General features: G+C 38.4%; 1 protein-coding gene across 1 annotated transcript in view; it reads left to right on the top strand.

Annotated features, from left to right (window-relative positions):
* The first annotated feature begins 293 nt into the window (after positions 1-293).
* The window catches only part of LOC145981276 (uncharacterized), a 47,600-nt gene continuing 22,343 nt past the window's right edge, over positions 294-25,550 (top strand). The window contains exons 1-2 of the mRNA XM_083114435.1: positions 294-408; positions 15,008-15,420. Of these exons, the coding sequence (XP_082970561.1) occupies positions 15,038-15,420 (383 nt within the window). The 5' untranslated portion in view covers positions 294-408; positions 15,008-15,037. The remainder of the gene's footprint in view (positions 409-15,007; positions 15,421-25,550) is intronic.

Here is a 25,550-nt window from a genome sequence, read left to right as displayed (position 1 = left end):
GAAATTGGTATAACTATTCGTACAACACTCTAGGAACCGCACCGTTCCCAAACTTACCTCTATTGGAAGCTGCAATCCACAACATCTTCTCCCTCCACACAGTCATCGTCACTATCGCAATTCTCCTCCGAGCTTATTGGATTATACAAAATTCCAGCAAGTTTAAAAAATTCCAAAGTTTGATCTGCTACGATCAATCATCCCCAAATGAGAAAGTAACAATGCGGCAACGCTGTAGACACAGCAACAAGTATGTAACGAATACCGAACCACACTTGTCAACATCAAACATTGCTGCCACAGGAGTGTATTGACAATCATACCGGTGTTAATTCCACATAATTCAGGAATTTCTATACGTGAGCGCCAAATTTTAAGTGCAGATTCGTGATTAGGAGACCCAAATTAGTAAGTATCCGATATTTCAAACAAATTGGAGAAATTCCCTGTATTGTTAAATTATACCAAATGTATTGCATGCTATGAACCTATAAATGCCGCACAAGCTATTCACAAAACGTTTTTATTCGAAAATTGTTCCACAAACCATTCACGTAAGGTTAGGTTAGGAAAATTTCGAAAAAAAAAAATAAAATCTTGTCAAACTACCGCGTGGTTGCTACACTGACAGGGGTTATATAACCGAACGCACAGAACATTTGATTCACGTAGTCGACGTCAATGGTGGCACGAGCTATCGTGCCAGGGAGATGCATGAATGACGAAAAATACCTTAGGTAAAAATTTACTATCCTTCGGACACCTCTATTTTTTTGGTTTCGTCAATTTTTGACATTGATACTTACGTATTTGCTTCGCGGAACATTCCTGAAGGTGTATTAACGTTGTTTTGATGAAATTAATTGCAATTTTCCACATTACCAGAACGTCTTTCTGGTAGGTGTTTTCCCTTGCCTGAGACACAATATCGCGAGTACACCTTCCTACATAATTCCGCGTCCGGCTTCTCTTTTGCCAAATTTTTGACATTCAAACTTACGTATCTGCTTCGCGGAACATTCCTGAACGTGTATTGACGTTGGTTTGATGAAACTAAGAGCAATTTTTCACCTTACGACTACTTCTTCCTCCTACCTTTCCGTTTGCCTCACACACAACATGGCGCGCACACCTTCGTAAATAATAACGCGTAGGAATGACGCATCGGCCTTGTTTTTTCTCGATTTTCAATTGTTATACAGTGTTTCAACCTTCGGAACCCAAGAAATGCCCGTCGACAAACTTAATCAGATCTATTTCTTTTTAACTTTATTTTTCGTGTTCTGACACCAAATTTTAACTATGTATCCCAACCTAACTCAACTAACCTATCCATGCACCAATGGTTTGTGGGGCTAGCGCCAATGGTTCGTGGGGCTAGCGCCAATGGTTCGTGGGGCTTTCTTTTTCACTATTGAAACCTTTGCGTGGCCTACTAACCTATCCACGCGCCAATGGTTCGTGGGGCTAGCGCCAATGGTTCGTGGGGCTAGCGCCAATGGTTTGTGGGGCTAGCGCCAATGGTTCGTGGGGCTAGCGCCAATGGTTCGTGGGGCTTTCTTTTTCACTATTGAAACCTTTGCGTGGCCTACTAACCTATCCACGCGCCAATGGTTCGTGGGGCTAGCGCCAATGGTTCGTGGGGCTTTCTTTTTCACTATTGAAACCTTTGCGTGGCCTACTAACCTATCCACGCGCCAATGGTTCGTGGGGCTAGCGCCAATGGTTCGTGGGGCTTTCTTTTTCACTATTGAAACCTTTGCATGGCCTACTAACCTATCCACGCGCCAATGGTTCGTGGGGCTTTCTTTTTCACTATTGAAACCTTTGCGTGGCCCTACTAACCTATCCACGCGCCAATGGTTTGTCCACACCCGCCACAAACTTTACAACACACCCACCACACGTCATTCTCCAAACCCTCGATCCACAGTTCTAACTCTCGTCGCAAACGCAGGGAGTTCGAAACACTGGATACCAACAAAACACAATCACGACACGTCATGATAGTCACGACGGTGTACGAAGGTGATGGTGTACGAAGGTGTACGAACGTGATGGTGTCGGAAGATGTATGCGCCAAACGCTATCTCCGAAGAACATGAATTTCAGCTCTGAAACATTCCCAAATCACACAAAACACCTTCCCGATGTTCGACAATGCTACAGGAACTTATTACGGTAAGTAGTTTCTTCTCTACAAATAAATAAATGTGTCCGAAGGATAGTAAATTAGTACCATACCTTACTTACAGGCCAAATATGTTGCACGATTCGAAAAAACTATTTCCCTGGCTTCAGAAAGTCCACAAGAACGCAATTCCGTAAGTACTTTCTCGTCTTTTCTCCTGTAAATTTGAAGAAATTCGTCTTCGGCATATCTAATCTAATCGTTACCAAGAAATTTACCCCTGACACTGGATTCTTCTTCTTTTTCTGACCCTATCAACTGGTAGTCGATTTTAGTCATCTTCCTGAGTTTTTTTTTATTATTATTATTTTTTTATGTATTTAGTTCGCTATTCACTTATATTTCACAAGAATGAAAAAAGAAACATCTATTGATATTATTTATACTGTTTGTTAGATCGTCAAATTTTCACTCCCACATAATCCTGTACTTGGTAACCGACATTTGCTTACTATCGTCTTGGTTACGAACTGCTGCTGTCTTCTTCTTCTTCATATGTGTGAGGTACGAAGGGTTTTCCGGTATCGGTTCACGAATTCTAACCATTTAGGTTTTCTCTTATCGCACAACACTACGACAACTCTGCGTTCAGTCGTCAGACGAGGATTGGCTACGTGGGAAATGCTCCTTCCGTGGCTACGTCTGGTATCCATAGCATTTCCTTCATGATCCTATTTGCAAAATTACTATTCACTTGATACGTTCAGTTGTATTATCTCAGAGTTGTCACTACTGCTGTTCTCAAACACGAAACCCCTTCGAGCCTCCTGTAAACACTCAAGAAGAGCTACCGGTAGTAGTCTGTGTTATGCATCAAGTTTACAAAAGAGGAATTTTTGCGAAAGGTAATTTCAACATCTCATTTCACCTATACTTCGGACTTTATCGAAATGTAAACTGTGATAATTACTTTCAGTAAGGTTCCACATTACATTCATATTTGTTCACAGTACTTTCCGGTACTTCCTGACGTTTTTATAAATAGAAAATAACTTACGAATCGGAAGAAAACATGCAGGGCGATTCAGGAAATGTTTATAGTAGGATATGTGCAGAGGGGTGCTCTACGCGACTTGCACGTCATTGGGCTAGAGCTTGTGACGTCACCAAGAGGACATGAGCGGAAGAAAGCTATGTGGAGAATGTATCAGATGGCCCATGAAACACTGTTTTCATGCATCTTTTGATTTTATGCATCAAATCTGTTAATTTGATTTGACAACAAGAGATGAAATACGCGATAGAAGAATACATTTATTCCGAAACAATGGATAGTTTCTTTTTCAGACATTATTTTCGTGATATCTTGTCCCTGTAGGCTGTGGCCCATTGCCGGCTTTTCTTTCCAGCTAACCTATTACATTTATTTTAAATGTGTAATTCTAAGGAAAGTTTTTGTGCTGGCATATTCTGATATGACTTTTTCCTGAATATCCTGGAATATCACTTTAATATTTTTACGTTACTTTTCAGATTCTCCAAGTCGACCGTAAGGATGAGGATAAATTTGTATTAGTGTTTTTGTTATTTAGTGTCGCTTTTCTTCCACTTTTGGCTCGTCGCGATGAACAGGATGAATGATGATTAGTTTAATTTGATGACGGAACACTCGTAGAGAACCCCTATGCCTATGTTGGGACATGAACCTGGGATCTTTGGAGGTGAAAACAAAAGTCTACCACTTAACGCCCACGGCTATCGAGCCTGTGAATGAATTGGATGATGGCTATTGCATAAAGGGTGTCTCATCGGGAAACATTCAAATGTCTTAAACATAATAATAATATATCCTAGGATCTTCATTATTGCGGGCTTACTAGGCTCTGCTATGTGGGCCAACAATCTGAGTATTACTATGTAGGGTTTGTGTTCTTTGTCTTGTGATCTTCCCTTCATCAATTTCATCTACTCACCATTCATTTGCATCGTTGTGATTAGCCAAGTGGTGAATTATACTTAAAACGAAACAAAATCGATACAAACACAAAATAAAAATAATGGAACGATTATGCTGTTAGGTTTTCCTGTATTTTAGGCATGTCGCACTAATCAGCCAAGAGTCAGAGATTGCTTTTCGGTCCTATGATTCTTCTAATAATGGAAGGTAAATGCAAGCTGAGAATTATAATTTGGTCTTTTATCCACCTGAGTTGAGGACCTTAATTTTTAGATTTTATTTGTAACGATATTTTAAGGTGAATAAGGGAAAGTGAGGGTAAGACCGGGTAGTTAGAGTGTCAGATTTAAGTAAAATATGCATTGTTTAACTGAGTACACTATATATCTTTCCTGAAAAGTCATAGTTGCACTACTTTTTTTTTATCAATTTTTGTTTTCTGGAAAAAGGCAAATCACTGGGTATTATCCCACTGGTGGGGTAAGACCGGGTGCATATGTTAACTTTATGAGAAAATAGAAAAATGAGATTTTCAGTGGAAAAGTAGCAGAAAGTTTTATTTTATACCTATGACAAGTTTGTTCATGCCTTAGCTGAACAATTCAAGAATATTAGTTACAGAAGTCACAAGTAAAGAAGTTGACTTCTTCCTCCGCTCCACTGCAGCTTTCGTGGGCCCAGCCAAGGCACTTTCCACTTTGGATCCACCCTTCTCCTTGTTCTGGGTTATAAAATACATCATTACAAAAAAATATAATTTACTGTTAAAGGATGGGACAATGATGGGTAGTACCCGGTCTTGCACCGCTGGTTGTACTCAGTCTTACCCCGAGTGCAGAGGTTATAAAAACTAAACAGTACCAAGCTACTTTTGGACTATATCCGTATTGTTTGTTAGGGTATAAATCCTTAGTAAACATATAATAAGCTGAGCTAAAGAGCGTTTTATAACTGTAATGACTATTAAATAAGGATGGTTTAGAAACAAAAGGAACATTTGAGAGACGACATCGTAAAACAAACTAACCTACAGAGACGCCATGAATTAAACAGCAACAACACGCCAATATGGCTGCTCCTTCTTTTAACTAGTGGAGTGTAGTTCACAATCTTTCCGCTAAAGAGGAGAACTAATGACGCCAGAACCAAGGTACCCAGTTTCACCCCAGTACCCAATCTTACCCCTCCTTCCCCTACTAATGCGAGGAATTATAAAAACTTACGGCTAATTTCGGCAATGGCTTCCTATCACATTCTGTAATACTTACATTTGTTGTAAGACCATACTTAATACATTAATTTACTTTGTATAAATATTATATTATCAATTGCTTTTCCTAATTAAATGTCATACCATATCAAACACACACATGAAATGTGTTTTCCTAATACTAATAGACCTAGTAGTCCGCAATTAGAAAATAAGTCTTGTGAAGCAACACAAAAATGGCCTCCCCAATGGCGTAGTAGGTGCGACGTTGCCTTGTAATCAAGGGGTCCCAGGTTCGATACCCGATGTAGGCACTTAGTGGTTCGGATCCCACTTTAAATTGTTAGTCCAGTCGCAATGAACCTTTCTGTGCATAAAGTGGACATAAAACACCAATTCAATCAAGCAACGCAAATATGAAATATTAAATCTAGTTTCTATATTTTTATTTGGTTTATTTTACTTCACTTTTCTGCCACTTTTGGCTAATTGCGAAGTTGGGGATGAGTGATGATATGAAGAAACAGATGAATGGACACTCACCAAAATCCATACCCGGGCTGGGATTCGAAACAGGAACCTCTGGCGTCGCAGTGCGATGTGCTAACCACTCTGCCACAGAGGTCGTCTATTAAATCTACGTGAAAAGAGTTTCTGCAGTGTGATTGAGTTGTAAAAAAAAATCCTAATGTGTCAGTATTCTTGCGGCATATATCCCTATATGTACTAATACATGGGATGGTTAAGGTCTACCTACCGACTGCTGGCCACACTCCCACCTGCCGAGGCAGAAGACCTGTTACAAGGTGACGTGTGGTCAGCACAAAGAGCGCACAGTCATTTTTGTAAGTCTCCATTACCGGATTACGCTACTCATTCATAGCTCTCGAATTTTCTCACAATGGTGGGGGGCCACCAGTCTCATACACAGTCAGAAACCTCAGAAGGAAAGTTGTTACGCTTCCCCTAGGAGACTCGAACCTGCACGTTCTGTAGCCGGAGCCAAAAAGCATGACGTCTTAGACTGAACGGTCATGGTGTGCAACTAAATATGTACTAAGTTTTAAAAGCAAAAGTGCCTTCTGCGCGTTGCAACATGCCATGAATAAATATAGGTATTATGATTCACAATCTTGGCCATTTATGAAGGTGGTATTATCATCACGTTTCGGCCCCCAAAACACTATTTTTTTTAGACCCCTGGTGAACCTGAAAGCAGTTTTGATGCAAGGACGTTGATGAGAAAATCCCCTTTGAGACCAACCACCCAGGGAACAGAATCCTCCAGACTATTTACCGACTGAACCACCGCGACTTTTTAAAGCACATATGAAATAAATTAAAGCTAGCAAATTAGTATTATATTTGTACGATATCTTTTAATTATAATATAATAGATGTGTATACAACATATTATATTGATAACACAAAAATCATTGAAAAATTTTTCCTTGCTTTCATAAGCATGCGTTACATTGAATAGCTTCTTTGGGCATTACTTACATGACAGCTGTTCTCATTGTTTGACGAGAAGGTTGAAAGTATGTGCAAGGGCAAATCTTCTGTCCTGGAAGACGTACATTATATTTTCAGAACATAAAGTAAAGTAACACAGTGCAATTGTCAATTTGTGTTTACTACCTACGAGATGTTCAAAGTATTATTTTCGCGGGCGATGTTTCAACTTCAAAGCTTAAAAGATCTTATCTTGTTCTCAATATTCAATAAAGCAATAATTAGAACCTGAGTTCCGATTGTGTAATGGCTTTTGAAAGTTGCATACGTGAGGATGCAGAAGGCGAGTGTGGAAGTAAGTAGTTTTGAGGAACAAATTGAATCAATCCTGATGCAGCAACATGATTTTTGGGAAGCGATTGTTACTTTATTCCAGGCGATTTTCTTCTGTGATTATTGCACGTGGCAAGAGCACAAATAGGATGATTTGTACTCATTGTAACGGCATTCGAGAAAAGGTGTGTATAAGTAAAAATAATCGACCGATTTATTTCTCTCTTCCGTATACGCTAACGGAGTAAGTTCCATTCTGTCCTCATAATGACGTCATAGCACGCACAGAATCATGAAAGAAATTCTCGGAACCTCGGGAATTGCCTACCTAATAAAGGTACCTTGCGATATGTAGTCTAATATGTAGCCACGACAGGCTTGTGGTCAAATTTGTAGTCATTTCCTCAAATACGCTGGTAAAGTAAACGTCACTTCCGGCAATGTCGCCATAGCAATGGAAGACCTGTCTTAATACAATGCGCTTCCCTTACATTCCCCATGCAGGTAGTATGGAAACGGATCCCGAGGGACACATTTTGTTGTAAGTGACAGTGCTTATCAAAGTAAATGGTAATATGTGTCTTACAGCATTAGAAAGATTAGATTCAGAAGAATACGTAGATAAAATACAAGTTACTTACAGGCGAGAAGTTAAAGAAAAGTGAAGAAACAAAAGCATGCATTTTCCAAAAAGTGACCAACAAACAATTAGCCAGAACTTTGTTGTTTGTCTGCTGTCAGATATTCTATTATTGCTTTGTGTGTGATTGCAGATATTAGGCACATTTCCTGCCTTCTACACCACTGCGCATTAAAATAAAGTACAATTCAAGGGAAACTTTCTGTTTCTGGGAAACAGATTTCTTAAAATTTACAGGAGAAATTACTTACCGAATGCAGTTTCTTTAGACTTGTGGAAGTTTGGGGAAGTGTTTTCTCGCATCGTTCATTGAATTTTGCCGGTAAATCATCTATTTTTCGATATAAATGTGTGACCGATGCACAAAAGCTGTTGCATCCATTTCCTTCCAGCCGGATGTTGCCTGTGTGTGATGACGTAATCCCGGTCAATCCCATTCAGTGTTTCCAAACACGTGTTCTTGTAACTAAAGATTGTACATTTCCGCAAATGGTTTGTAGGGCTATGTGTCAATGGTTCATAGGGCTATGGGGCTTTGTAGCCACTTGGTTGACCAAGAATAAAAGTAACCGTATTGATGTTCATGGTATTTTATATTTGCCAAGAATAAGGAGATGGTCTTGGACTATTCTTTCATCCTGTTGGGGTGACTTATTGGAATTGAACCATATTTGTTGCTGTTATTTAAAATAACACATTTCAAACTACATTTGAACTGTCAATAAAAATACTCCACTCACTTGTTTTATATTCTGAAAGACCAGTTTTGTTCAGAATGTTTTCCATGTCATTGCAGAATACTAAGTTTTGTCTTCAGTAAAAAAATGACAGCAAATCTTTTTTTTCCATTTGATAAAATGTAATTCTTGTTCCAGGCTGAAGTACTTTCTTTTTCTTTAGTCTGGAGGCAAGCAATTCCAAAGACTCCTTGGAAAGATGTAAGTCCTTCATCAGATCACTCAATTTATTCTGGTCAACTATGTAAAGTTGTTTGGAAATCAGTGACACTAAGCCTACTGTCTTTATCTTGTGCAGTATCAGACATGCAAGACTCATCCCCTGAGAGCTGTGGTAGTTCATGGATAGGTGGAATGGGTACAAGATCCAAATGCGGAACAGGTCTTCTGATTGAAGGTAGATTAGGGTAAGACCACTTGTCACAATTATGTTGATTGATGCCTGTGATATTAACAATACAAAAATAACAGTCATTGAAGCATTTTTTTCTGTTCCCTCTATACCATTGGTACTTCAAATCTCAAGCAGCTTCTTTATCCTTTTGTCCAATGGCATAAATGCTCTGTACAAGTTTTGCATGCAATATGAGGAGCCCATGGCTTATCCTTATATCCAAGCTTGACACCAAAATGAGCTACATATGCTATTTCCACTAGAGATGGCCAGATCCGGATCCTCACGGATCCGAAATCTGGATCTGGTTGGTTCCGGATCCTAAAATTTTTCGGATCTGCATCCGGTACTTTCGGATCCGGATCCAGAACTTTCTGTGCGCGCGTGCGTGATTTGTAATGAATTAATACACTTACAAGGGAGGTGTAAGTCTCCCCCTCCGATTTCCATGAAACTTGGCAGGTGTATAGAGGCCCCACCCCTCAAACGTCAAGATGAGGAGAAATTGACGTGGGGATCTGACCCCGAAACGATGTAAATATGGCATAGGAAGAAACAGGGGGCATAGGGCCTCTCTATACACCTGCCAAGTTTCATGAAAATCGGAGGGGGACACAGGGGTCAGATCCTTACTTCAATATGTCCTCATCTTGACATTTGAGGGGATTTTGCCCCCTAAAACAGTTTTTAGCTGAAACAAAAAATAAACATGTAATTCTTCGTTTGGTCCCCTCTATATACCTGCCACGTTTCATGGAAATCAGAGGGGAACACAGGGGTCAGATCCTCACTTCAATTTGTCCTCATCTTGACATTTGAGAGGAGGTTGCCCCCTAGAACAAATTTTTTGCCGAAACAAAGAAACACATATTTCTTCATTTGGGCCTGTTTATACACACACCTGCCAAGTTTCATGGAAATCGGAGGGTGACACAGGGGTCAGATCCCTACTTCAATTTGTCCTCATCTTGACAATTGAGTTGGTTTCGCCCTGTAAAACTGTTTTTTAGCTGAAACAAAAAAAAACACGTATTTCTTCCTTTGGGCCCCACTATACACCTGCCAAGTTTCATGGAAATCGGAGGGGGACACATAAGTCAAATGCACACTTAAATTTGTCCTCATATTGACATTTGGGGGGGGTTGCCCCCTAAAACCGTTTTTTAGCCAAAACAAATAAAACACGTGTATCTTCATTTGGGCCCGTTTATACACACACCTGCCAAGTATCATGGAAATCGGAGGGGGACACAGGGGTCCGATTCTTACTTCAATTTGTCCTCATCTTGACATTTGAAGGGGTTTTGCCCCTAAAACCGTTTTTTAGCTGAAAAAATAAAACACGCATTTCTTCCATTGGGCCCCACTATACACCTGCCAAGTTTCATGTAAATCGGAGGGAAACAGGGGTCAGATCCTCACTTCAATTTGTCCTCATCTTGACATTTGAGGGGGTTTTGGCCCCTAAAACCGTTTTTTAGCTTAAACAAAAAAAACATGTAATTCTTCCTTTGGGCCCCACTATACTGCCAAAATCGGAGGGGGACACTTAGATAACCTCCCTTGTTAGTCTTACACTTCGTAATTATTTAACACTGCATATATTATAATGTTTTATTTTAATTTGTAAAACTGTAACTGTAGAACAATTGTATAATTTTTGTATAACATTTCTATCTTGTTATATATGTTAAAGGTTTCATCCTGGAATGGAATGTCTCACATTTATGTGTGTTTTCATTTCCAATACATTCAAATGAATACATATTCGTTTCAAAGGCATTTACAAAATCACCTCTGACATTTGTGCATGAGTGTGTTAGCCGATGCGTAGCAAAGTGTTTTAGGAACAACACGTGAAAAAAAATTCTTCTAGGACTAACGAAAAATTTCTTTGTAATCGAAGATCATAATACCTTTTAAGGTGTGGTAATATTATAATGGGATTGAGATACAAAACTCTCGGCTCCGGATCCGGATTTTCGGATCCGAATCCAGATCCGTAACTTTTGGATCCGGATCCGAATGGATCCGGATTTTTCGGATCTGGATCCGTTTGGCCATCCCTAATTTTCACAAACTCAGAAATAGGTTTCCTAATTGCTTTCAGTGTGTACTCCCCACAAATATAGTGAAATACACTGGGATGATTCAAGCATGTCCATCTTGAAGTAGCCATAACTTCTGTAGTGTTCGATCTGCAGAAATGAAATGATATGAGTGGGAATAGTTGTGAAACATGGATCAATTATACATACGAAATGTGGGTAGTTTAAATATATTAATTGCGAAATCAATTAACAAAGCTTGTTATGATATCCCTATTCTGCAGAGGAGATCTTTCAAAGAATTGACTAACATTTTATGCATTCATATCTATCATATCATATCTGTATCTAAGAAACCGGAACTGATGCAGTCTATCAGATGCAGTTTTCTGAATCAGCCTCCAAAACCCAGGAACAGGCTTAAAATCCAAGAGACACATACACACAAGAAGTTGAGCAATGTTATCTATACCTTCACCTGCAAAATCAGGGGAGGGGCACATCGAAGGCCTTCAACCTCAGGATTAACACCCACCCCTTCTCAACCCACAACCTGGACTTAAATTATTTTTGTCACTACCAACCATCAAGACATCCCTTTCAATTAACACCTTGGTACGAAAAAGATGGGAGAGGGCCTACATATTAGCCATGAATGCAACCAACCTCTGGCCTGAAAATTGATTGATTGATGTGTTGTTTTAAGTCCACTTTATGCACAGAATGGCTAATCGAGACAGGACCTACAGTTTAAAGTGGGATCTGAACCACTATGAGACTCCACGGGTATTGAACCCAGGATCCCTTGTTTACAAGGTGGTGATGCTAGCACTGTGCGATCGTGGAGGCCACTGGCCTGAAAGATGCCACCCAGTAACTTTCCAACTAATCCATCACTACCCCTATCCCTTTCTAACCATCATTTTCAACTTTACACAGCTTGCGTTTCCACAAACTTTTTCTACCACTGGAGATGCAGCTGTAAACGTTCGAGTTTTTCCAGTGTCTGGTGAGGGTTTCCCTTTCCCTTTTTACACACACACACACACACACACACATGTATTTTATCTTGTATAGAGGAGCCCAACTTAAGAGTTCAGTATGGTCTGTTATGAGCTTTTACCTTTGTTGCCACCATCCCCAAGTAACAGTGTTTCTGTCAGAAAGGAAAATGCTTAACATTTGAAGAGTAAAAAAGAAATATGCAATACGCAGAGGAAATGTAAGGTTTTGAAATTCTACACCTTCTTTTACAAGTCAAACCATCGAATAAAGACATATTCTTTTCTTGTGTTTACGTGATTTGGGGAGCTAAAAATAACAGTTCTCCGAATGTTGCCAGCTGCTGCAAACACATGTTGGGAAGAGGGAAATGGGGAGGGGGGAATGTCCAGACAAAAGTTCATCAATAGACTTCTGTCCTTCCGTCCCGTGGGGTCAAGAGGTTTATTGTGTGCATGCTTTTTCGTTTTGGGTAGTCCTTCAAGGAGCTCATTATTAGCTCTATTATTATTGTACAACAGCAAAATGTCAAGTGGAAGTGTTATTAAGCGAAAAAGTGGCCAGTGTCTTAAAAGTAAAGAGAGACAAATTGTAATAAATATTTTTTATTATTTGAAGCAGAAAAATCATGGCAAAAGTGTTACTTGGATTGAGTGAAACTACTGAAGCAACTGGAATTTCATGTAAAACTGTTTACAAAATTCCCAGCAAAGTGGTTCAAGGAATTCTTACAACACCAAACAAAAGGAGACAGAGGAGAAAAACGCCAGATAACAGCAGGTATGTAAAATACGACAACTTTGTTCAAAGCACTGTGTGGCGGAAAGTCCAAGAGTTCATTTTCAAAAATTGTCCTCCAACCCTTCAATCTGTGCTGCATTCAGTAAATGCTGACCCTTCATTGCCAAATTTAAAGAGGACAATATTTCATCGTTTGTTGAAAGAACTTGATTTTATATTTGAATAAAGGGGAAGCAAAGCAATGCTCATTGAAAGGGAAGATGTTGTGTCTATGCGTCACAAATATCTATGTCAAATTAGACAATTTAGGACCGAAAACAGGTACATTGTATACACGAACGAGTCATGGGTTAATGCTGGTGCTACTGTGCAATAAGAGTGGAGGAACAAGACAATAAAGACTGCACAATGCCTTTTTCTGTGGCCTTTCCAGTGTGCTTGCAGAACCTACAGGTTGGGGGAGTGAGATTTGCTTTGGTGCATGCTGGTAATGAACACGGTTTTGTTCTAAATGCGAAACTCGTTTTTGTGTGCCGGAAAAAACACCACCGACGAACACGATGAAATGGACAGGGAGACCTACGAAAAGTATATTCCGGACCAGATATTTCCAAATCTCCCTCCACGGTCCATCATCGTTCTGGACAAACCATGGACCCAACCCCGGTCACAGGATATGAAGATTAGATGCTTAAAAGAGATCTGATGGACATCTGGTGCAAGTATGATATGTATAAAATAGACGAAATGGCAAAAGATCTTGGCCACACAATTCTGCGGTTACCCCCCCTATCACTGCGAGTTGAAACCCAAAGAACTTATCTGGGCCCAGGTCTAACACTATGTGAGTTCAAGAAACAGCACATTTAAAATAAAAGACATGGAGTGACTGATTTGTGAAGGTTTCGATGAAGTGACAAGTGAACTGTGGAAAAAGTGTGTGGAGCATGTAAGAAAAATTGAAAGTGAAATGTGGGGTGCACATGAACTTCAGGATGACATCGAACCCATAATTATACAGCTAAATGAGGATTCTTCAGATTAAGAGATGACCACCAATGATGATTCCTCAGGCAGTGGTGACCCAATAGACAGTGTTGCGCCTTTGGAATAAGAATTTAGTAGCATTGTAAGTACATACATCATTATAATTATTTTGCTATTCCCTATTATTTTCTCCTTTTTCTTAAAGGGAGGTTTCTTTGTTTTATGAATTTGTGCTCTTGTATTATACAGTAACCATGGACCCAACCCTGGACACAGGATATTTGGGGGGGGGGGAGTAATTGAAAAAATGTAGAAAAAAAAGTAAAGTGTTCCCCTGTGCTAGGCACCACGCCATGAAGCTGTATAGGGAGTGTGGGGTAACGCCCCACACTCTCTTGATCCGGTCGTGAGTGGGGGTGATGTGATCAGCATCATTCCCCTGACCACCTTTACCCCCCAGGGTTTCCCCCAGGTACCCATGTTATTCGATGCTGGGTGGGCACCGGGGCCACTACCGTCAGAAAAGTCCCCGGATTTGAACTGGCTGGGGATCGAACTTGGGACCTTTAGCATGGTAGTCAGATGCTTTACCGACTGAGCCACCGCTGCCACCGAAAAAATGTGGAAGGCAATTTTTTATTTGGTATATTGTTTTATTATAATATACATATTTATTATGTTACATACAGAAGTAAATTGCTAAACATTATGCATAAAGGAATTAATTTGTTACTTTTATATAGTATTTAAAAAGTTGAAAAGTAGCAAACTAACTGGTTAAAATGCCAGATTGCAAAATGTAGTTGAAATGCTTTTATTATGTTTAAGTTCTGCTTTCTATTAATATAATCAATTAATATTCCATTCTTATATTTATCTTGCATTCTTATTTTACTTTTATTGCTTACAGTGGTGATGATTATGGGGTCTGTGGGGGGCATTGTCCCCCCTGCTATTGATGGCTACTTAATGTTAAGCCTTGTCCACCAAGAGAAAGTAAACTGTATTCCGCAAAGTAGCGATATTTTAAAATTTATTTTAATACTCATTGACCAGTACCACCGAATGGCCATTATAATTATATATGTTAAGAAAATAATATATTTATAAATTAAATGATATGTATTAGCAAAGATTCTTGTAATCTTTGAGGGAGGGACATGGCTCCCATGCCCCCTTGGGTATGGGCCTGCATGCACCACTAACTTTTGTGTTGGCATGTACTACAGCAAACGCTCAACATGCAAAGGAACAATCTTCTGCTGTGCGCCATGCGGCAACGCTGTCGTCATAAGCCCCATACTGAACTTTTAAGTTGGGCTCACCAATATTTGAGCACCATCTGATCTTCGTGTGTAAAATGTCTTTTCAGATTGCAAGTGCCTCACCCTCATCAACACAGATGGAGTTTCATGATCACTCTTTGTCCAACCTCCTGAAGGCAGAACCTGACCTCATGAGTTGTTCAATCAAGAGTGAACCAAATGAAGAATCAACTGAAAACACTTGGCAGCCAGCATCATCATCATCAGTTATTAAATCTGAACTAAAGTTGGAACAAATGAAAGTCAATGAAGCAGGGAATGTTGCCTTTCACGTACAATTGAACTCTGGTGCTGGGATGACTGAATTTTTGCAAAATGATAGTAAAGATTTGGATGCGAGTGCAGAGTTTGGTGCTGTTGCATGCAAAAGTGATGAGAGTGACAATGTTATTGTAGAGCCTGAAGATGTGAAGAGTGAACTCGCAATTGAAGATGAATGTCCATCTGCAGAGACAAAAAGGTGAGTGCATGAAATATTTTCACATTAATGAAACCAAGTATCATAAGACTTTGATCATAGGTCCTCAAAATTTCCTCAACTTGAATATTTAGTCATTGTCAGAATTGCTTCTTGTATATGGGCAAAGTCATGAATTTTTCCATGTAGCAATTAAACAATGAAGCTTGGATTTCAAGTCTCCCATATTTAAGAACAAAATATGGTTTCTTTATGAATAGTTTTACATATTAACACTTTCTGTTGTTTTTGATTGCTTGGTTTGGTTTATTTTACATCACTTTTCTGCCACTTTTGGTTAATCGTGGAGATGAGTGATGAAAGGTTGAAATTGATGAAGTCACACTCACAGAGAACACACATTCCCAGGCAGAGATTGGAACCCAGGACATGCCTAACCACTTCACCATGGAGGTTGGCCTCTGTTGTTTTAGTTTGCAGAGATGTGTTGTAGCAACGAAATGAGTGCTTTTTATGTTATACTATATATATGTCGTTTCATCATTGCCAACTCTTTGTGATGTGTTCTGCATGTGGAGGGTTACTTATTATATACCATGTTTCAAAATTATTTGAATGATTTCAACTTGTGAATTTTTTTCATATATTGTCAAAATAGGATACAATTTTGCACATGTGTAATGTAACTGTCCATGTTTAAGTGCCAGTGGTTATCACAAAGTTAACTCACAAAAATGCTAATGTCAGCACCCTTTGTTACTCTGCACAGGTCAATATGGTAATCCAACTCCATTCAGACAGATTTCAGTATGCACCTCAGCACTAAATCAATGGAGTTCTTAGGTGGTGGATCTTAGTGAAATTGTGTATGAAACTGACATTGCACACTCACGACTGACCTACTCTCACAAAATTATTTCTTCTAACCACTGTCACATGGCAATGGAATTTAGAACTATTGGGACCTTTCCAAAAAGAAAACTTAAGGATGTGCTTCATGTATTTCACAGGATCATCGTATTGTGAAATTTGTATGCACATTCTATTTCATAATGTACAGAAACTTTTATTCAGATTGCTTAAACATTACAAAAACTTCAGCAAATTTTCATTAACTAGTTATTTCTCGCCCACGCTGTAGTTCTATCATCCATATGTTGAAATGCTTATTCATGTTATTTGAAAATCTCTCATGTTAAGCATATTTGGCATAGTCTACATCATTACCAGTTTGCAATGGCCCACTTGTTTACACAATGGCTACACCATGGTTGAAAGCATTACATTTTATTGGAAATGCAAAATGTTCTGATGGTTTGGTAGCTATATATGGCTGCCACGAACTTCCTAAAAATTTGGGTGCTTTTTTTATTGTTATTCTTATTTTTTTTTCCGTGCTCCATACAATATTATTTCATGTTCTGACTGGCTGGTATAGAATTATTCAGTCCCATTATGAATGTTACCAAATAATCTCAGTCTATCAGTCCCTTTACCATATGTTACCTGTTTTACAAACATAAAATAAGGAGCACAAGAATGTGTGCAGTTGAAACACTGAACAGGATCTCCTTCACTTGGAATGAATTGTCCACATTTGAAAGCAAAGAGCCAAATTTTTTACAATTGTAGGTGTGATATCAGTAAATATGTCTTGCACAATACTATGCAATGCACCTTTTCCTTGATCTGTGGTGAAAAATTATTCAGAACTCTGGCACGAGTTTCTTTCCAGTGAGATGAACATGTTTTACAGAGTTTCTTGTGAGTAATCTCGTGTAGCAGTTTGGTTAGTCATCCTGTTATAGTTTTTCATCAAGATTGAAACATCCTAGGTTCAAATCCTACCCTCTCCTGTTTCTTTTTTTCTTTTTACGTACCAAGTGCAAAGTGTTGTAATAATGTAATATAGGATTATGGGGTCATTCCATGCCAAATCAACCAGGATCTGAACCTTGACATCCCAGTAATTAATAATTTTTGGTGCAGTGGTAGTACCAGTAAAGTTGACAAAAACTGCCAAATTTCAGATTTTTTTGGGCTCTTAGTTTTAGAGTTATTGACTTTCAAGGAAGCAAATATCCCAAAATTTGCCAACATTCTGAAATCTTTAAACAGTTCTAGATCAGCCCAACCCTGTGGCCGAGTGGTTAGCACATCGTGCTGCGACGCCAAGGGTCCCGGGTTCGAATCCCGGTTGGGCTTGGTTGTTTGTGAATGTCCATTCATCAATTTCATCATTTCATCACTCATCCCCATCTTCGCAAATTAGCCAAGAGGCACAAAACGCGAAGTAAAATAAACTAAATCAAATCAAAATTCTAGATCAAAAGCTATTTTACCTAGAGAGCTCAAATTGGAGTCATTCTCTTCTGCTTTTATTGAGCTTTAATTTGAAATGCAACATGACTGTGGTGTTTGAATTTCTTAATTTTTAAAAAGCTTTAGAAGAAGTTTTTTCAAAATTTCATAAACACCATTTTTAATTTTTTTGAAAAACATATATGATTTGAAGACATCAATTGACTATTTGTGAGCAAAATTTCATAATGGGACGGCAATGGGTTCCTATGAAAATTACATTTTTGTAATGTAATGTGTGCAAAATTTGATAAATTTGTTGACTTCCATGTTATAACCACAACTATATGCTGAGTGGATGATGTTATAACGATACCGTCAAGTGTACATTGTATGTGGCCAAGGTTTTACAACCTTTAATTTTTAAATTACATTTTTGTGGAATGTGATCTTTCTCATTGTTCGACCTGTCAGATTTCTTCATTATATTTCAAATTTCATGAAAATCGATACATTAAATCAAAAGTTACCGACCTCAGAAAATTAACAAATAAATCACTTGCATGCTTTGCACAGAACTAAATGTTGCATGTTAATAGACTTTGTATTTACCTGGTTTTGCACAATGAACAGAGTTTGCTCTCACTTTCTTGGTTATTTTAATTCATTTTTCATTAACTACAGTGTGTTTTGAACTCAATTTTTGTATTCTGAATGGTAAAAATGCTGAATAATAATTGTAAGCAATGTCTCATTGACTGTGTTGATTTTAGTGTGGCAAAATACCTCTGTAGGGAAAAATTCGAATAGTACAAAAATATCCTTTTTCCCTCTATAATTGCGCAAACATGTATAGTATTTTTTCTCTTGTTAAAGGTAAGAAATAATGAAGCATATTTAAATCTGTTGCCAAGTTGCCTTTTATTAGGTTTAGAAGGAATTACAATGTAAATATCTCTACAATACTGTTACAAAATTGTTATTTCTATTCATGTAAATTTGATAGTTTGTAATCTGTAAATACGGAAAAGGGATGGGGTATTGGATACACTTGTGAGGATATCGTGATGAAGAAAAAGTGATGATTTGGTGCAGGATAATACAATGCATGATTTTCTTGTTCAAAAAGGCTTTATTTTCAATATTTTAAGTCTCAAATTGGAGCATGATGATTAATCTCTCTTTTACGTGAAAGTTTAACATGTGTGATAAGCGAAGTGGACTAGGTGTTCTTGGTTGTACATGGATACATTACACATGGTTGACAAAGACACAACCTCAAAGCATTAAAATGTCAGGATATGTATTGGTTCTTCGAACTTCTTTTGAGCGGAAATTATTTATTCCTCCATAATCTTGTGATAATTGTCTTAGAACTGGTAACTCCTAACTATACCTGTTAGAAATAGTGAACATGATATTGGGCATCAGTTTTGGCCAACGTGGAAAAAATTACGATTTCTATATATAAGGTAGTTGGCATATAGGTCGTCTGGAAAGATTTCTTCCCTGAAAGGAAAAAAGTGGAATAGAAGAAATTGCGCCAGATTATTTTTATATTGAGTCCTACACGAATGCCTGAAAAAGTCATTAAGTGAATTTTTATACTTGTTAAATTAAAATTACCTTGTACGCTAATGTGGTTTGTAAGTACTTGGCCAAGTCATAAGGATATAATTGTCTATTATTTTTAGATGTTTTTAAATACATCTATAACTGACAATGTTTTATTGACATAGAATGGGTTTCATGAAAGTTCATCTATAACCACATCTCATTGCATAGTTTGCCTTGTTGTCAGTGTTTGATTAATGTTGGAATGAGCATACACATTTATGTTTATATATACGAAATGTGAGGTAAAAATGAAACATGATGATGAATTCATACGTGTAGTTAATTTAATAGTTGCATAACCATTTTGTAAGCATTTCTCACAGTAATGCATCTCCTGCACACTTTATTTTTTTTTAAATTAAAATTTTCAAACTTTAATCTATTGTTGTTAATTTGAGGCTGGTGCCCAAGACCAAACGATTAAATTCTAATTTTTTGGACCCTTCATGATGTTGAAGTCTTCATATTAGTCTATTTTATAATTTTTATACTACAAATAACATGAAATTACCTAAAACTTTTCACTTTTAATATCAGGTAAGCAAGTTGAAATATATACGAAGGGACATTATTAAATAACAGGAATTTATTCTAAACTTCATGGATATTTATGCACAACGAAAATGTGTGTTTTGGCACTCAAGAAAGTTCCTTAGCAACACACTATAAAGGTGTCGTGACAATGGCGAAGTATGCATCTGTACAGTAGCTCATACAGCATGGCTGCTCCATTGTTGACTTGCACTGTAGAAGAGCAACAAAGTGTAATTCGTTTTTTGTGTTCAGAGGGAGTGAAACCTTCTGAAATCCAAAGGCGTGCGCTAATACTCGTGCTTAGGAATTTAGTGCAGAGGAATTTTATTGCTGTTATTAAACAATATTATGCTCTTTACATAATTAAGTATTTTCAAGCCAACGAAAGTACCAAGCAACTACGTAAGATGCATTATTTTCTATGTAATTGAACTATCCAACTTAGTTCTCTAGCAAATGTCTTGTTATTATCACTTGCATGCAGTTTATTCGTTAGTTTTGTTACCTATGTGTTTGCAAGATAAATTGCCCATACATTAGAAATCATCAGCAGCAATTGAGGGACAAAAGTAGGGAGGAGGGCAACGACAGTTTACTTTTTCTTTGCAGATGAGGCTTAGCATTAACAGGCTATAGTTTTGGGGGCAAAAAGTGAAGAAGCAACCCCCCCCCCCCCCCGCCAATGGCCATTAGTGTTGGAAATAAACTTATTATATGCAGTTGTTTTAAATCTGCTGTCTGAAACCATGTTCATATGTAAATTAGTGAGAATAATGGAGGGAGCAAAGGACATTCTTCTAATACAGTTATTTTCAGTTGTTCGGGACCCACTCTATATATACACCCTTGTTCCATACCCATCAATACAATAAAACAGTGAGATGAAATGAGGTTTTTCTTTCTCCAAATAAACTATCATCAAGGCTCCCCCCCTAATCAGAGGGTCTGTGCATGCTTGTGTTGAAATCTACAGCAGAATGAAGGCTCAGTACAGAGATAATTGTTTGTCAGAAGAGAGTGTACTAAATTAATGGATTCGCTAATTGATCTGCTGTTTTACTGTGTTAGTTGCCACACAAACTGGCTTGTCTTCCATCTTTAAACCTTTCCACCCATTCATATACTTTCCCCTGACTTAAACAATTGTCTCGTACTGAACCTTCATTCAGCTCTAGATTTCAGAAGGTTTCACTCCATCTGACTACAAAAAACGAGAAACACTTTGTAGCTCTCCTACAGTGCAAGCCAACAGTGGAGCGGCCATGCTGTATGAACTACTGCGCAGGCGCAGTGTTGCTAAGGAACTTTTTTGATGAATAAAATTCATGTTATTTAATGACTCCCACGTACATTTTTCAATTTGCTTACCTGATATTAAATGTAATAAATAATATGAATTTTCATATGTCTAGTCCAAAAATTATAAAATAGACTATTATGAAGAATTCTACATCAACCACTCAGCATATAGTTGTGGTTATAACATGGAAGTCAACAAATTTAGCAAATTTTGCATACATTACAATACAAAAAATTAATTTCGATCGGAACCCATTGCCATTCCACTATGAAATTTTGCACACAAATAGTCAATTGATGTCTTCAAATCATATATATTTTTCAAAAATATTAAAAATGGTGTTTTTGAGACTTAAAATAAAACATTTTTTTTTCAAGTTTCATAAAAATTAAGACATTCAAACACCACAGTCATGTTGCATTTCAAATTAAAGCTCATTAACAGCAGAAGATAATGACTCCAATTTGAGATTTCTACATCAAATAGTTTTTGATCTATAGTGGAACCACGAGCAAAACAACCTGTGCAAACCCACGGCTCCTGTGCACCGTACCCCCGTGAGTAGGGGAGGGGGAGAGTGGACCATGCTTCTTTATGGCCCGAGGTGGAGGGAAGAAGGGAAAGCTGCGTGGGGACTTCTCGTCCCAAGTTTTTTTCCTTGTGGTCGATCTATACCGGTAGAACTATTTAAAGATTTCAAAATGTCTTCAAATGTTTGGATTTTTGCTTTTTTGAAAGTCAATAACTCTAAAACTAAGAGCCAAAAATAATCTGAAATTTGGCAGTTTTTGTCCCCTTGATAGGTGCAACGTATAAACAAAAAATCTAAAAAATCTGAATCTCTTAAGGTTCAAAAATATTTTTTATTGGTTGACTTGACATGAAATCATTGCAAGTATCTATTCATTCCTCGAGAAAAGCTTCTGCTCAGCTTGCTTGATTTTTATCTGGTGCAGTATTCATCGCGAGCTCAATAATATATTTATCTGTCATAAATTATGTTAACACACATTAACAATTTATATGACATAAATATCTGTTGTTAAGAGCCATTATTTTGAAATTTGCACAAACTGAGAAAGAAATATTTTTTGTTTGCCTTAATTTGTTTATATGTTGAAGTAGGTATTGAGAAATGAATATTGTGCAAATTTGAAACCCTGAAATAATTTTCTATCCCCTGTAGAAAATGTTGAAGTTCAAGGTTATACCCTCCATTTTTCATGAAAAGTGAAATGAGACTAAGTTTGAAGTGCTGTATCTTTGGAAAGCAACAACATCCCAAACTTTTGGTGAAAAGATTATGTTAGGCTATCAACTAAGCGAGTTGCGAAAAACATTCCAAGCTTTCGAGAGCTTACGTCACATGTTCAGGGTAGAAGTTCAGTTCAGAGCATCAACATGGTGTATATATGTTTGTGGAGGGGGATGCTGGTGAAGATGGCGGACCAATGGGGTGGTGTGTGTGCTGCATGCGCGCTTCAGGTTAACTAAAGCTAACCAAGCTGGGTCCAGTTCGAGTCCAGTGTCGCGATTAAGATTATAATTTTCTTCATGAATGGCTATTGCTTCCTTGATGATGCGGAATCCGACTCACACATATTTATATCTTAACGCCAACAGTCTTCACCATCCGTCTCAATGGGCTACAATACTCTCTACTTTATTTCACTGGGCCATCTCTCTCAGCAACGTGGAGCATCTTCCAGAAGAAATACAGCATCTTCGGACAGCTTTCAAACAGAATGGGTACTCGGAACACAACATCAACAAAACATAAAGACGAGTACTGTCCATGAAGACCAGCACATCAGGGTAGCTGGACGCATCAGGGAATCTGGACACACCGGGGAATCCAAATACATCAGGGGACGTGGACACTCCAGGGAACCCGGACAAAGCTGACCAGAAGATAGCCATTCTTCCTTACATCAGAAATCTCTCTGGAGTTATTAGCCAAATTCTCACTAAAAATTAACATAAAAACCATTCACAAACCACCTCCGAAGATCAGAAGCCTACTATGCAACCCCAAGGATGAGTTAGGACTCAAGACACTGGGAGTCTACCGTATTATCTGCAAATGCAGGAAATCATACATTGGGCAAATGGGTAGGGCAATAAAACCACTGTAAAGAACACCAAAGCTACATCAGGTATTAGTTTTTCTTGTATGTACGCATTGCTTGCATTATAGAATTATTTTCCTGTAGTTTACGGTTATTACAAGCATAAGAAAACAGTTTTTCTTTGTGATGTTTCAGGAGAACACACGCTCCTTTCATCAGACATTTATTTTCATTTTGACTAAAGATACAGTTATAACAATGGTTAGTAATTTTTTAAACGAAAAGAATCTGTTATATAATGGATGTTGTCAATGTTACATTGTTGTAATATAGCAACATAACTGTTAAAAAAGCAGTCTGTTTTATTTTTATTTCTTATATGTATATTTTTTTTAAAATTATGAATCCCAAATATCATCAGGTAATTCAAATTCATCATTGTTTTCACAAAGTCTCTTGATGTTTTCTGTTACATTAAATTTTAAAGATGGTGGCTTACTCCATTTGTGAAAATGAAAACTCCATACTGGATCTATGTTACCATTTTCATTATTTAATTTATTCCAGTGTTCTTCTGCAATGAACGAAGCTTCCCAGACATTCAACTCTGTGTTTCCCGTTAATCTTTTTAAAACCCTTCTCTTTTCAATCAAATGCTTCTCTTCGATGATATGAATTAACAAACCTGTTCTTGGGTTTAGATTTATAATGTCCAAATCGTGTTCATGCCATCTTATTGCCATTTTCCTTGCTGTTTGTCCCACATAATCTTTTGAACATGAACAACTAATATTATACCGCGTGAGGCACCTAAAAGTACCACCTGAAATAGCGAAGAAACCAGAAACAGTAGCGATGTGAGGTTTGCAGGAAACAATAATATCAAATGGGGCTCGTAAATCGGAGGTATGGGGTGGGTCGAAAAATATCGACAAATGGGGCATCTGGAGCAAAGTCATATTTTTTTTTAATGGAACGATATACAATAACATGCATAATATAAAAGAGCACATGCAGAGAAACACAACGCTGTTGGTCTCATGCATCTACTGCACATAAAAATGAAGATATGGCCATGTGAAAATTTGTAAACAAACTAAGAAGTGGCCCACTTGATCGTCAGTACCACGGCATGTAAGACTTCTCAGGTGCCTGACAGAACTGCCTTCACGCAGAGCAAGTTTTGATAGCAGGTTCACGAGATCGTGTTAGTTCATAGCAAGCAGTCGTAGTGGTAAGAGCGAAGATTATGGTGTTCACAAACATAGAAAAAGCGGACATTATCCTGATTTATGGGGAATGCCGAAAGAATGCCTCAGAAGCCTACCGTGTGTACGCAGGGAGATATCTGGACAGACGAGAGCCATCTCGACGTCTGTTTGGTAAGTTATTTATTAAATTAAGAGACACCGGAAGTGTAACACCACGAGCACGTGTGCGGAACAAGCCAACTACAGTTGAGGCAGGTGCAACAAATGTTCTCGCCGCTGTTGCTGTGAATCTGCACGTTAGCTCCCGTGAAATTGCCAGGGATGCTGGGATGAGTCAGCGAAGTGTATTGCGCATTCTACACACACACACAAGTTTCACCCATATCATATCTCCCTCCATCAGGAACTTCACGGGAATGATTTTGTGGACCGTGTTTGGTTTTGCACATGGATGTTACGACACGACACACCCGATTTGTCACGTATCCTCTTCACTGACGAGGCAACTTTTACCAATCATGGAAATGTCAACCTAAGGAACATGCACTCTTGGTCGGTGACAACTCCACATTGGCTTCGCCAAGTGGAACGCCAGCACCCATGGAGTGTGAACGTGTGGTGTGGTATAGTGGGTGAACATCTCATTGGCCCTTTTTTATACAAGGGACACTGAATGCTGACCGATACATACAGTTTTTACAACATGAACTGCCTGTACTATTGGAGGACATACCACTTCAGACAAGGAGGGAAATGAGGTACCAACATGACGGGTGTCCAGCTCACAGTGCAAGACGCGCTACAGCATGTGTGGAAAATACATTTCCAAATCGTTGGATTGGATGTGGAGGGCCCGTGAAATGGCCGGCTCGTTCCCAGATTTGACACCGTTAGACTTTTTGCTGTGGGGAAAGCTGAAGGACATTGTCTACCAGGATGTGCCAACAAATCCAGAGGATATGCAACACCGCATTTCTGCGGCCTGTAGGGACATTCCCTATGAGATACTACATTCTGTGCAACGATCTTTGCGTGGGCGCCTCGTTGCCTGTATCGCAGCTGACTGCCACCACTTTGAACACACACTTTGACAGGTTTTCGCTTCTTACGCAGTGGTTCTTCGACATATTGTCATGGTCA

Source organism: Lepisma saccharinum, chromosome 29, assembly GCF_977018435.1.
Source record: "Lepisma saccharinum chromosome 29, izLepSacc3.1, whole genome shotgun sequence".
Lineage (NCBI taxonomy): Eukaryota > Metazoa > Arthropoda > Insecta > Zygentoma > Lepismatidae > Lepisma > Lepisma saccharinum.
Note: the sequence above shows the minus strand (reverse complement) of the source record. Positions and strands in the feature narration are given on the sequence as shown.